The sequence below is a fragment of the Sminthopsis crassicaudata genome, chromosome 1 (assembly GCF_048593235.1).
Source record: "Sminthopsis crassicaudata isolate SCR6 chromosome 1, ASM4859323v1, whole genome shotgun sequence".
Classification (NCBI taxonomy): domain Eukaryota; kingdom Metazoa; phylum Chordata; class Mammalia; order Dasyuromorphia; family Dasyuridae; genus Sminthopsis; species Sminthopsis crassicaudata.
The window spans coordinates 437,170,801-437,185,283 of NC_133617.1; the positions used below are offsets into that span (position 1 = coordinate 437,170,801).

Below are 14,483 nucleotides of genomic sequence, written 5' to 3' on the forward strand. Positions count from 1 at the left end.
ATTTCTATAAATATAAATAACCACGCACAGTTGTATAGTATTGTCCATTATAGATATTTTTTGGATCTTATTTCTTCACTAGATCTTCAGGGCTTCAAAGCCAGTATCCAGAGAGATCATTTCTGATCTAAACTTTGTATACACTAAGTAGCCCAGTGGAGTGAGGAGTGACTGTAAAGTTAAGATGATCTGGATTAACTTTTGATCTCAGATATGTAGTTATGTGACCTTGAGCAAGTCATTCTATCTGCCTCGATTTTCTCATATATAAAACTGGGATAAGAATAGCATCTATACTTCCCAGGACTGTGGCGAGAATCAAATGAGATAATTTGTAAAATAGTCTGAAGACATCAGAACTTTACATCAATCAATCATTATTGCTGTTATCTCTCCAATGCTGAAAGATCAGCACATAGGAGGCATTTAAGTGTGTGGATTGGTCAATGATTGAACCAATGTTGAAAATGAAGCCTGAGGATCCCTTCAGATTTAGATTCAGAAGTCTCAGGCTTGAGTTTTTGTTTTACTTCTTACTGTGTGATCTTATATAAGCCACTCAGTTGCCTTATCAGTAAAATGAGAGGGTTGGACTGAATGACTAATCTGTGAAATTATGATTATTGGAATCCCAGTCATATCATCTAGCCCTCGGTCTATACACTGCCTATCTAAGGAATTAAATGTATGTGTCTAAAAACTGAAGAATGCTTTTAAGGTCCATTCCTATGTTTGGCAAAGATGTCCCTGAGGAACATTCCACTGATGCAAGAGGAATAGTTTTTAAAAGGACCAGGGCAGGGTGGCTTTTGCATTCATATGTGATCTGGCACAATCCCTGAGACCCTCATTCTCCCATTAAAGATATTTCTCTAATGATAATGGCTGGGATGACCTCTTGGAAACAGTCCTGTTAAAAGTTCATGATGCCAGACTAGCAGTTCAGTTCGCCCTTCTTTTTTGGCAGTTAATAAATCAGGAGATAAAGCGCTAATCAGAAAAACCCAAGTTCAAAACCAGTCTCAATTATCTCCTAGCTGTGTGATCCTGTTCAAGTCACATAATCTCTGCCTCAGTTTCCTTAACTTTAAAATGAAGTTAATAATAGCCCTTCCCTCATAGGACTGGTATAAGGATCAAATGAAATATTTGTAAAAGTGCTTAGCATTGTGTCTAGCACATAGTAGGTACAAAATAAATGATTATTCCCTCCCCCCTTCTTCCTTTAAACTAGCCAATAATTGATTGTTTGAGATTGTCTGGATCTGCTACAAGATGTCCAGATTTAGTCTCTGTAGTCAGTAATCTAAAAATATGAACCAAACCCCATCTGTCCTTCTGAACCAAGCTTAGATCCCATCTCCTCCATGAAATCATCCCTGACTTTCCAGCCGATCATGGTTTTTTTGTTTTGTTTTGTTTTGTTTTCCCCTTTTCCCGGATTCCTTGGAACATGGACTCCATACTAGATAATCACACTTGATTATACAGTACATCATGTTGTGTTCTTCCCCAATTGTTTCATGTACGTGAATCTTATTTCCCACCAACATCACAAGCTCTCCTAGGGCAGAGGGGCTATTCCTTCTTTTTTATCCTCTGCCTCCCTGGCTCTTGGCAGAGTGCTGAGCACACAATGGACACTTGATAAACACTTCCTAATTTGATGTGAATCTAACTGGACAGTGCAGTTTGCAACTAGCCTGGGTCAGGTTCATTCCTCTTAAAAAAATAAAAATAAATAAATCTGGCGATGATAATATCATTGTATAAATTCACTGGAACCTTTTTTTTTTTAATTAAGTCATAATAATAGTTGGATTAAGTTTTCCTCTCCTCTTCTCCTACAGTCCTTTTCTTCTGTACCTACATCAGGGTTTCAATTGTCATGTCCTTCCTATCTCCAAGGGTTGCTTGTCATGGCAGGCATTTGAGCGGGCACCTTCCCATGAACAGGTTTCAAACATCAGTCCAAGGATTTCCCTCTTGTGACCATATTAGGAAGAAGTTGAGGTTTTCCTGGACACTTGATATAGTTGGCTTTATATAACCAACAAATCCCAGAGCCATGTCTGTTAGGAGAGCTGGCTGGCTGGTCCTGTTGCCATCGGCAAGAGGCAGAAACCAGATCCCATTGATGATCCTGTTCATGACACCTTTACTTCCCTGCCAGTCTTGGAAGACATACATTCCCAAAATGGCTAAGCCAGTTCTTGCTTGGGACGCTCCGTTCTCTTGGCAAGAGTTTTAGAAGAGAGGCATTTGTTGCCCCACCTCTCAAGAAAAATGAAGAAAAGAATGTCCTCTTATATTCACTGAGGAATTCAGTCTTAGGGGAGAAATATGGAGTACAAAGAATAAAAATCCCCAATTCTTTTTTTATGTTGCTCCTCTCTTCCTGGAGTGCACCTCCTTTCTCTTCCTCACAAAAGTCTCCCTATCCCTCAAGGCCCTGTTCTAGTCCTACCCTTTTGAGGAAGTCTATTTCTAATCTATTTTTTTGACTTCTTCCTCTGAACTCTCCTTGTGATTAAATGACAGGATTTTCAAATTGTTTGAGACACTCAGAGGTTATTTAGGCCTAATTGTTCTCAAATCACAAATCCCTAATAAGTGAACATCTACCCTCTATTATTTACCTGGATAATTTCATACCATTTTGGGGGATTGCTCTAATAGTCAATTTTTCACAGTAACCACTTCATTGCTTTTAATGGGTTTATGATTTCTCTAAATCAAATATAAACAACTGGAGGACAGAGGACAGATTTTACTTTTATATCCACTCGCAGCACCTAATAAAGTGCTATCCATATATTCGGTGCTTGGTAAATATGAGTTGAATGACTTATTGGCTTAGGAAAAGTGTGTGAAGAAATGCTATCTGAATGACCATGTGGTATAGTGGGAAAAGCCCTGGACAGAAACAACAAAAGACAAAAATGATTGATGTTGCTGGGGCTATAGAAAGACAGTTGAACTAATACACTGTTGGCAAAACTGCAAAATGGTCCAATCCTTCTGGAGAACAAATTGGACCTCTACATTAAAAAATATAAAAAAATAATAATAATTGAATTGAGGCAGCTAGGTGGTGCAGTGGATAGAGCACAGCCCTGAAGTCAGGAGGACCTGAGTTCAAATCTGACCTCAGACACTTAACACTTCCTAGCTGTGTGACCCTGGGCAAGTCATTTAACCCTAATTTCCTTAATAAAATAATAATAATAATAATAATTAAATAGAGCATATAGTTTAACTCAATCATTCCATTATAGGGCATATATGCCAAGGAGGTCAAAGACAGTGAAAAGGGCTCCCTGTGTGCAAAAATATTAAAACTGAACTTTTTGTGGCAGCAAAAAACTGAAGCAGTGACATGGCTTAGTGAATAGAGAACCTGACTTATGGTTGGGAAGACTAACTTCACTCCAGAAAACTAATAATGAAACATTTTAAAATATTATTTTCTTTTCTTTTTAATATCTTTTTATTTATAAAACATATGAATGGGTAATTTTTTCAACATTGACCCTTGCAAAACCTTCTGTTCCAAATTTTCTCCTCCTTCCCCCTACCCTCTCCCTAGATGGCAGGTATTCCAATACATGTTAAATATGTTAAATTATATGTTAAATCCAATATATTATACATAACTATATAGTTGTCTTGCTGTACAAGAAAAATCAGATCTAGAAAAAAAGCCTGAGCAGGAAAACAAAAATGCAAGCAAACAATAACAGAAAGAGTGAATATGCTATGCTGTGGTCCATGCTCAGATCTCATAGTCTTCTCTCTGGATGTAGATGGCTCTTTTCATTACTGGACAATTGGAACTGGTTTGAATCATCTCATTGTTGCATTCTTTCCTTATCTTGCAGAAAGATGGTTGACTATGGGTGCAGAATGAAGCATACATGACCTCTTGAATTGATTTTGTTTTGCTTAAATAGGCTTCTTTGTTATCAGAAAGGGTTTGGGGCATGCCGTTATTGGAAACATAAAAAAAGAACATCAATAAAACATTTATTAAGAGAAAAAGAAAACCTGGACTGGAAGTCAAAAGACATGGATACTGAATTTTCACTAACTCTATGACTTTAGGCAAGTGACTTCCACTTTTGGGTTTTCATCATCCTCTTTGCAAAATGGAGTCATTGGCCAGATTCTAAGAATTAAGCTGCTGCTACCAAAAGAGCCATAATTCTAAGCTCACCTTGCAAATGAGTAAAAGTTTCTTCATTATCAAAAGTAAAGTCTGGCAGTTCAGTTGCAAGAAGCAGTATCATCTTGCAAGTCCGCTTATGAAAAACTTTTGCTTTGGGTCAGCTGGATGGCTTGACCTGTACCTTCTTTCTCCTTCATGGCTAACAGTTTCTATTAAGTGATTAAGTGAACTGGAAAAGAAAGATCTAAGAACAAGATCATCACATGGTTTGAAAGGCTTTAATCTATCCAGGGAAGCGAAACAGGAATTTGGGGTGTCTAATTACATTTTTATCTATGACTGGAAAGATATTTAGGGCTGTATTTTATGTCTCTTCATCTTTGTGCAAATCTCATAATTTTTCTGAATCTATTTTCATTCCAGGTACTATTTTTTAGTACTGCAGCTCACAAAAATGATGTAACTTTTCCCTTTAATAGAGATGACATGTATTTGATAGAGATTTATGAACCCAGGGGACCAAATCTTGCTTTTCAGTTTTTTCATTTTGGGGATTATAAATTTTTTGTTTGCACCAGTAACTCAGTGTATTTTTATAAAAGAACTTTCTGACAAAGAAATTTTTCCCATCCTTTTCTAAAATATCCATTGATCAATTGATATTTTTCAAAAACAAATCTGCAATTTTCTTCAGGCAAAATGCAAAATACAGACTCTATAATGGCAAGATGAAGTTACTGATTATGTGGGGGAAAGTATGTTGCTTCTTTGTCTAATTAAAGACTACCCATCCTTCAATTGAGCCTTAATTCAAGTCTCATCTCCAATGACTAGCTGACACTGATTTCTCTTCTCTATGAACTCCTCTTGCACTTATAATGATAAACTCTTAAGTGGTAGAAAGGATCACCTAATCCAACTACTACTCAAAAATTGAATCAAAAAATTGAATGAAAAAAAAAATCATATGGTCATCCAGAACCTGCTGGAAATCTTCTAGTGAAAGGAAACTCTATTAAGACAGATTGAATCATCCCTGGAGGCCAGAAGGATAATAGAATATCAGGATGTAAGTATCTACCTATCCTTTTATAGGTAGAAGGAATAGTGATTATCATGGAGATATATCTATACAGTTTTGGAAAGGTCCTCATGAGTCACAGTTTTCCCTACAGTCTTGGCTATTCTAGCTGAAATCTAGCCTTTCTTGATGATACCAGTAGGACTTAGAAGGTTGGGTTTGAGTAACATGATATAGTGGAAAGAGCACTGATTCAGGGCATATGGATTTATATCTTGGCTCTCATTTTTTTTGGTGAGGCAATTGCCTGCGGTCATATAGTTACTAAGTATTAAGGATCTGAAGCTGGATTTGAATTCAGGTCCTCGTGACTCCAGGGCCTCTGCCCTATGTATTACACCATCTAGCTGCCCCTTGGCTCTCAATTTTAATAGCCATATGATCAACCATAGGCAGAGCCATAGGACCTCTCTGAGTTTCAATTTCCTGATGTGTAAAATGGTAATAATACTTATACTACCCACCTTAAAAAGTGCTTTATTAAAATGTCATGTAACTACCATGTACATTAAAATTCCATTAATGTCACATAAATATAAGTTGTTATTTTACAAAAACATTCTCTGGAGATCACAGACTGACCTCAGCTATCTCTCAGGACAGCCTAGGCTCTGGATGGTCAAAGTCAAATCAGTATAACCTTTTCCAAGGAAAGTTGCAAAAAGCTTTTTTTGTTCTTCCCTCTGTGATTATCTCCATTTTCCCTTACATATATTGTATTTGTCCATCTTGTTGTCTGCCTGCCTATCCCCAAAAGGCCTCCACAATTCCCCCAACTAACTAGAAAGAGTCTGTCTTAAAACAAGAAGCCCTCCAAAGGATACTTACATAAATAAGTCCTGAGAAATATCTCTCTCTCAGATTGTGTAACACAGATGCTTCATTGAGGCAGGTCAGTTCTGCCATGTCTTCTACTTTGGAGAATTTGGGGGGATTCATCTTCTGGATGTCATCTTTGCCAACTGTAATTTTCTTACCATTCTCAGTCAGTTCTACAACCACTTCATCCCCTTTCTCCTCTTTGATGCTTGCAGCTTCAAAGCCCTGCTTCTCTGAAGGGACCCATACTAGTTTTTTGGCTGACCAGTCGGCCTGGGCCACTGGGCTATTGATGAAGTTTTTGTCCACAAAGAGGAACTTCTCATCATCACTGAGCTGACCTTTCTGTGCCATGATGTCTCAGTGATCACCTGGAAAACAAGCAAAATGTGGTCTGAATTAGTATGGGATAAAGCATGACTTCCAAATAAACTTCCTAAAACTTGCTGAGAATGAAGTTATTGGCTGTGAAGGCAGCCTACTATCCACCAATCATCACCAAACAATATTACCTAATGCCCAAAGGCCCCAAGGCTGGATCCTTAGATCACTAAGGTCAAGAATTTATTTCTGTTACATTACCCATCCACCTACTATTATCACCATGTTCAAAACAGTGATTTATTTGAAAGTAATTGGGTAAAGAAAGAATGGGAGGCTGGGTAAATTCAGTCTTACTATAGCTCCAAATGGGATAGTTTTAGAAGTTGGAATGAAGAGTGGGGAATGAAATGTCACAGTCATATAAAATTGACCAGTAATGGACATTAAAGGACATTTATTCTATCCCTCTGGCTTTAAAGAAAAGGAAATAGGATCGGGACAACTAAGTGACAATTATCACAGGCAGTTTAGTGTCTGATATAGGATTTGAATCTAGGATTATTGACTCTGTCCACTGTACCATGCTTTGTAAGAGCAGGGCTTCTTAAATTTTCCATTTGAAACTTCTTTCAGGTATATAGGTATATAAAATAGGTATACAAATCAAACACTTGCTGATAATAAATCATAATTTCATGACCTTCCATAGTCAGTTCTGAAACCTCAAATGGGGTTGCAGACCACAGTTTAAGAAGCTGAGTATTAGAGGGCATAGAGAAACAGGGTCTCTGTCTTCCATGGAACCATAGGATCATAAATGTAGAGTTGGGAAGGAACTTGGAGGTCATCTATTCCAACTTTTTCATCTTAGAGCTAGCACATGGATGCAAAAATGTTAAGAGTTTGGCTGAGAAGAATAATATAAGAACTTGAGAGGATGGGAAGATCTAGTAAAGGTTTAAGGATGGGTGAAATGTACATGTTTCATTTTAAAGTTAGGTAACTGAAACCTAGAGAAATGAATTGCTTTAAGATTGAATAGTGAAGAAATGACAAAGCTGGGATCTGTCCATTAACCTCAAATCCAGTATTTTTCCTACTGTAGTACACTATCACAAATGTATGGAAAGGTATGACAGAATATAAATAAAGCCAAGATATGATCCATGTCATTACAACACTTTCAGTAAAAAGATGCTTTTTGATTGAAATAGAATATAAGTAATGCCCATAGGACTATAAATTCATGCATATCCTTTTACTTTACTACTATTAGGCATGAATCCCAAAGAAGATTTTTTTTTAAAAAAAGGAAGAGGACCTATATGTACAAAAATATTTATAGCAGCTCTCTTCTCAGGGCAAAGAATCAGAAATTGAGGGGATACCCACCAATTGGGGAATGGCTGAATAAATTATGGTATATGATTATGATGGAATACTATTGCTCTATAAGAAATGATGAGCTGGATGCTCTCAGAAAAACCTGGAAAGTCCTCCAAGAGCTCAAGCAAAGTGAAAAGTACTATGTAATAGCAAAGTTGTGGTATGATCATCTGTGAATGACTTTATTATTCTTAGTAATACAATGATCCACAACTACTCTGAAATACTTATGATGAAAAATGTTATCCATACCTAGAGAAAAAGCTGAGTGTGTCTGAATACAGACTGAAGCATACTTTAAAAAAAAAAACTATTTTTTCCTTGACAGTTTTTTGGAGATAGGGTCTATGTTTTCTTTTGTAGCATGTCTTTTATGGAAATATTTTATATTACTTCTCATATGCCTTGTCATTGGAGGGAAGGGAGAGAATCTGGAATTCGAAGGTTTAAAAACAAATGTAAAAATTGTTTTATGTGTAACTGAAGAAAATAAAAATGTTAAAACATAGAATATAAGTTAAAACTGATTTTTTTTCATATTAAATTATTGTTTTCTATTCAAAACTAGTTCTTCTGGTTGCCTAAAATTCTAGAATTCTTTATAGCCCTGACAGTTAAATTTTCCAACATTATTAGAAATAATAATTTGTATAAATTATTTTGTATAAATAATTTTTGTTTAATTTACTGAAATTTTCCTTTCTGCTTGATGGCCTTTCATGAGGAGAAATTATCCATTTAAAGAGGGCTATTTTATTTCTGAACAACTCTAATTGTTAGAAAGTTTTTCAGGATTTCAAGGTTAAATTTGCCCTTTTTTGCAACTTCTATCCATTGTTCTACCCTCTGAAGAAAAAACAAATCAAATTCCCTTTTCATGTTAACAGCCTTTCAAATGCTTGAAAGTATCATATCTATAGGAGTTTACCCTTTGGTAAGCAAATCAAGAAGTAAGTACTGACTAAATGACCTATTTCAAATAGCTAAGTGCCAAATTTATATTTTTACCCCAACCTAACATCCTTAGTCCCACATATTCACTTGGATGTCCCTTAAGCATCTCAGCCACAACATAGCCAAAAGAAAATAAGTAATCATTTCCTCTACACCCACTTCTCCAAATGCCTTTATTTCTATTGAGGGCACTACTATTTTCTCAGTCATCTAGGTTTGCAACTTCAGAGTTATCACTGATTCTCTTTTTTACTTTCCTCTTATTCAATCAGTTCTTAAATCTCATCAATTTTACCTCCATAATACCTCTCACACTTATGCCCTTCTCTCCTCTCTATTATGAAATCATCACCCAGTTCAGGTCCTTATCACCATTCACCAAGGCAATATTAGAATAACCTTTAAGTTAAACTCTCAGTCTTGTTTCTTCTCTCTCCAATTTACCCATTACACAGATTGTAAAATAATCCCAAAAGGATTCAAATACAAGAATATATTAAGAGAAGCTTTTCCTAGAAGCCTAGAAAATACCCATGAATTGGGATATGGCTTAATAAGTTATGGTATATGAATATGATGCAACAAGATGAAGGAGAAGGCTTCAGAAAAACCTGAGAATACTCATATAAATTGATACGAAGTAAAGTAAAGTAAGTAAAGTAAAATAAGCAGAACCGGGTGAACAATTTATATAGTAACACTGTCATGATATTAAACTTTAAAAGACTTAGTAACTCTGATCAACTGAATAACAAACCACAATTCCAAAGGCCTCATAATAGAAAAATGCTATTCACATATAGACAGCTGATGGATTCAGAGGGCAAATTGAAAGCATACTTTTTTTCTCTTTCTCTTTCTTTCTTTTTTTGGGGACATGACTAAAGAGAGAATTTGTTTTGCATGTTTTTCATGACATATTTATAATGGGGGTGTTTTCTTGCCTTCTCCATAGGTGAGGGAGATGGGGGAGAGAGAGAATTTGAAACTGAAAATTGAATAAAATTGAATTTTTAAAAATAAAGAACAAAATAAAAAGTAAATATTCACATAAGACTGACCTTGCTCAAGAATTTCCTGTGATTTTTTTATTGCCAGTGTGATTTAAAAAAAATTCCTCAATTTGACATTTAAAGCTCTTCACCATCTGACTCCCACCCATCTTTTTGGGTTTCTTCTACATTAATCTCTTTCATACATTCTACATCTGGCCTACTTTTTGTTTAGCATTCCATTTTTGGTCTTTCTGTCTTTATATAAACAGGTCTGGAATGCACTTTATCTTCATCTTTACCCTTTAAGATTCCTATTTTATGTCAAGGCTCAGTCCAGGTGCCATTTTCTACTGGAAATTTTTCCTGATTCTTCTACTCATTTGTGCTTTCTCCCTCCTAAAACTGTCATCTAAAACTTACAAGTGTATATATAGAATGTAAACTCCTTGAGGGCAAGGACAGTTTTTCTTTAATCTTTGTATTTCTATAATCTAATATAACACCTTGCAATTGGTAAACACTTAATAAATGATTGTTAGGTTGGATTGGATTTCAACTACCTGCCAGACATTTTTACAGGGATGTCTTAATGGCAAAATCATTCTTTCACTTGAGATCAAGCTCTGAAAGTCATTTTTGAATCTTCTTCTTCCCTCACTTTAACCAACTGGCTGTCAAATCCTATTAATTCCATTTCCACATTTCTTACATTTGTGCCTCTTCCACTCCTTTTCCATTCATCCCCATTTCAACCACTCTAATTGCCCAGTTATCTCTCACTTAGATTTTGTCATAGCTTTCTTTGTGGACTCCCCACCTCTAGTCTTTTTTCTTTCCAATTTTTCCCATCATATTTCTGCCAAAGTAATATTCTTAATTTGAGGTCTGGTCATATCATTTTTATTCTCATGACATTCAAAGCCTTCCAGAATCTGGCTGCAATCATCTTACTACTGTCCTTCACAAATTATACATTCCAGTCAAATAAGGCATTCATAATTCTCTGATTTCATCTGCCTTTCACACCTTTGTGCACAATGGCCCCTATGTCTGGGACAGTACACTGCAATATCTTAACTGTTTGAATTTCTTTCCTGATTTCAAAGCCCTATTTATATGATACTTCTTTCACAAAACTTTTTTCAGTCTTTCAATTATGAGAGTTCTCTTCCTTCTCAATTATCTCACTACACTTTCTTTTTAGGTTACTCTTATATATGAATCTTTTGACCTATATGATATTATCTATATATTTTTCATATCTCCCTCTAGAAATTATATCTTATTTCATGTTTGAAATAACAAGGTTTTGAAGTAGTGTGATTTGTATTACACAGAGCAGATGCTTAAGAAATGTTTACTGAATTGAATTTAACCTTAAACATATTTTTATACTGAGGGGTTTTTTTCTGTCGTGGATCTCTTTTACAGACATCTTCTCAGAATAATGTTTGTAAATAATTGAAGGAAATGCTAAATTTCAATTAAAAGTTAGTGAAAATAAAGATGTAATTGTTTTTTCCAAGGATACAGACCCCTGAAATCCATTCATTGGCCCCTTAGGTATCTGTGTTTCCCAAATTAAGAATCTGTTCCTTAGAGGATATTTTACTTTATCCAGCAGCTTATCAACAAATTTCACATGATGTTTAGTGCTACAGAGGGTACAAAGAAGTATAAAATATGTCATTTATGGTCTAGATGTGGAGGTAAAAACTGGCCTTCTATGTTGAATCTATCCCACTCCTGAAACGTGGATATCTCCAAAAACTCTGCCCTGGACATCTTATCTCTGTACATTCATCTCCTTTATGAGTACATCTGTTCTCATGAACTCAATTACTTTCTCTGATTGCCAAGTATGTGTACCCAGATTTCATCTCTTATCAGATTTCCAGTCTTACACCTCCAATCACTGGTACTATTGCCTGTGTTTATTGCCATCATTTCCAGAAGATGTCCATCAATATCTAAACTCAATATGTTCAAAGCAAAACCCATCATCTTCTCTACTCCGAATGTTTGTGTATACTATTTATGCCTAACCTGTGATAGAGCATTCTGAGCTTGCATTAAACTCTTCAGCCATAATCAGACACGCTGTACTTTGACTCCAACATAGTGATGTCATTTTGGTTTTCTTTGAGAATGAAGGACAACAATAACCAGTTCCAGTCACTAAGTAAGATGTTTATGGAAATGTTTATGAAGAGTCTAAGAGGGAGTGCCAGACAACTGAATTCCACTCCTTGTTGGGCCACTTACTCTATGTGTATACTTGGACTAGATCTTTAGGTCTCAGTTTCTTCATCTATAAAATGACATGGTTGCACTAGATGACTTCTATGGTTCCTTCCAGTTCTAAATCTATGATCCCATGAATTGAGTTAAGTTGCATATTAAAGCAAGAAAGGATCTTGGAGATAACTTAGTCATCAAATCATAGAATTCTACAGTCAAGAGCCCTCAGAGATCATTTGTACTGCACTTAATACATTATGCATTATGTAAAAAAGCATTATATAAATATTGTTTATTTGTATTATTATTATTATCATTTTATGGTCCCACTTTTTTAATTTCATAATTTTATATAATTTATATAAAATCATATTAAGATTATATAAATTTTATATAAATTAGGAAACCAAAGTTCAGAGAAATGAAATCTGATTCAAGGAAATAGAAGTAGTCAACATTCAAACCCTAGTGTTCTAATTCCTAAATCCAGTATTCTTTCCATTACAGCATCCTCCTTCCCTTTTTCTGTCAATTAATAAGCAGTTCATAAATATTTACTCTGTGCTTGACAGCATACTAGATCTATAGGGGGGATGATTATTAACACAAGAACAGCACAATGAATGGTACCAGATAAGAAATACTACAAGGATTCAAAAGGTGGGAGAAATCACTCTTGAGGTGACCAAGACTTTACAATGGAAAAATTATTTAAATTAGTCCATGTAGGAAAAAGAATAATTAGGTGGGTAGATAGAAGAAAGATAGGTATTCTGAATGAGAATAGAAGGAATAAAGGCTATGTTTGAGGGATAATAGTACGCCAGGCATCTTTTAGAGATGTAGAACAGATGTGAAGTTGTGGGTACTGGCTCTTCACATACAAATTGAATTCATTCCAGAAGAAAATTGTCTTGGACTGTAACTATGTCAACATATTCCAACTCCATATCTTCTCTTCCAAGAATGGTCATCCAGAATGATGTGTGACAGACAATCAAGATATACTATATAGCTCATATTCAAAGAAAATTCCAGGAATTATTTCTAAAGTTGGAATGAAGAATTTGACCTAATCTGTGAAAAGTTATTCTTATCAAAAAAATCAGTGTTCATCTGTGACTCCCCCCCATACAGAACTAAAAAGAAGATGTCAATAGATTGAGGAAAAGATTGTGATACATGAACATAAAGGAATATTTTTGCCCTTGTTAGAAAGGACAAATTCAGAGAAACAGAAATATGAATTGCTGGTCACTGTGGTACATGTCTGTGATCCATGCTATTGGGGGAGCCGGAGATTAGTGGATCACTTGAGTTTAGGAATTCTGAATTGTAGTAGTCTAAATAAATGGGGTGTCTGTCACCAATATGGTGAGCCTCTAAGAATGGGGGTGGGGAAGGGAGCAGCAGCTTAAGTCGAATCTAACTAGTCCAGATAGGAAATGAAGGCTAAATTCTCTGTGTCAATCAGCAGTAAGATTGGGCCTATGAGGGACCATTGCACTTTCAATTTAGACAAGATAGGAAGACCTGGTCTCAAAATTTAAAAATACTAATAATTATATAAACTGTTGTAAAGACAGCAGGTGTCAACAGTATGCATAATATAATATACAATAATATACATAAAAACACTGCTAAAAGACAACTGAATTCAGATTGGAGAAATAGAGCAATATTGGTTTCAGACAGCACATGACTAAATTCTTGGTAAAGAATTAGAGGACTTATAGGTGCTGAATTCTGAATATACTGTTAGTCATGACATCAATTTATTTAACTTAATGGTTTTTCTTTATTTTATTTTATGTTAAACTTAAATACAAAATAAGAAAAGAAAATTTCCATATGTACAACAGAACATAAAACAGGATTCAAAATACAAAGCAAAATACAAGACCTATGAAATAAATACTACACATTGTGCTCAGATCTATCTTTTCTTTGCTTCCTTATCTTTGCTGTGCACTTTTTACTTTATTTTCCCCTCTTTCCCCACACCGAGAAAGCATAGATATATTCATATATCTGTGTATATACATATACACAGATATCTATACATATATACATTCATACATACTCATATATGTAAGACTTTACTATACTAGTTTATACTCTGTTTCTCTGAAGATGGAGAACATCTTTCATAATTCCAAGTCTTTCCATATTTTTCTCAATCCATTGGCTAATCATTTCCTATACTTGGTTAAATCAATTTTAGCCTTAACTTTGTTTGAGATCAGAATTACTAACCTTATTTTTTTACATTATAAATTCTATTCCTGATCTTTATTTGATGTTTGTGTGTATGTCTCATATTTATAATCCTTGCTCATTTAATTGTTTTTGTTCATGACAATGGGTTGTTGTTGTCTGTCCTTTATTCTGAAGAGGACTATGATATAAAGGAGGTGATGCCATGATATGCAAGAGAATTGGATTTAAGAGAGGGAGAGTTGTGCAAGGTCACTTGCCTCACTTTCCCCTCCAGAGCTGTCTGGGTCCAATGGCA

At 35.2% G+C, this 14,483-nt stretch overlaps 1 protein-coding gene across 2 annotated transcripts in view; it reads right to left on the bottom strand.

Moving 5' to 3' along the window:
• MYH11 (myosin heavy chain 11) overlaps positions 1 to 14,483 on the bottom strand; it is a 122,787-nt gene that overhangs the window by 94,754 nt on the left and 13,550 nt on the right. For both annotated transcript variants that reach the window (XM_074280620.1, XM_074280619.1), the window contains exon 2: positions 6,078 to 6,439. In XM_074280620.1, coding sequence (XP_074136721.1) covers positions 6,078 to 6,422 — 345 coding nt within the window. In that variant the 5' untranslated portion in view covers positions 6,423 to 6,439. The remainder of the gene's footprint in view (positions 1 to 6,077; positions 6,440 to 14,483) is intronic.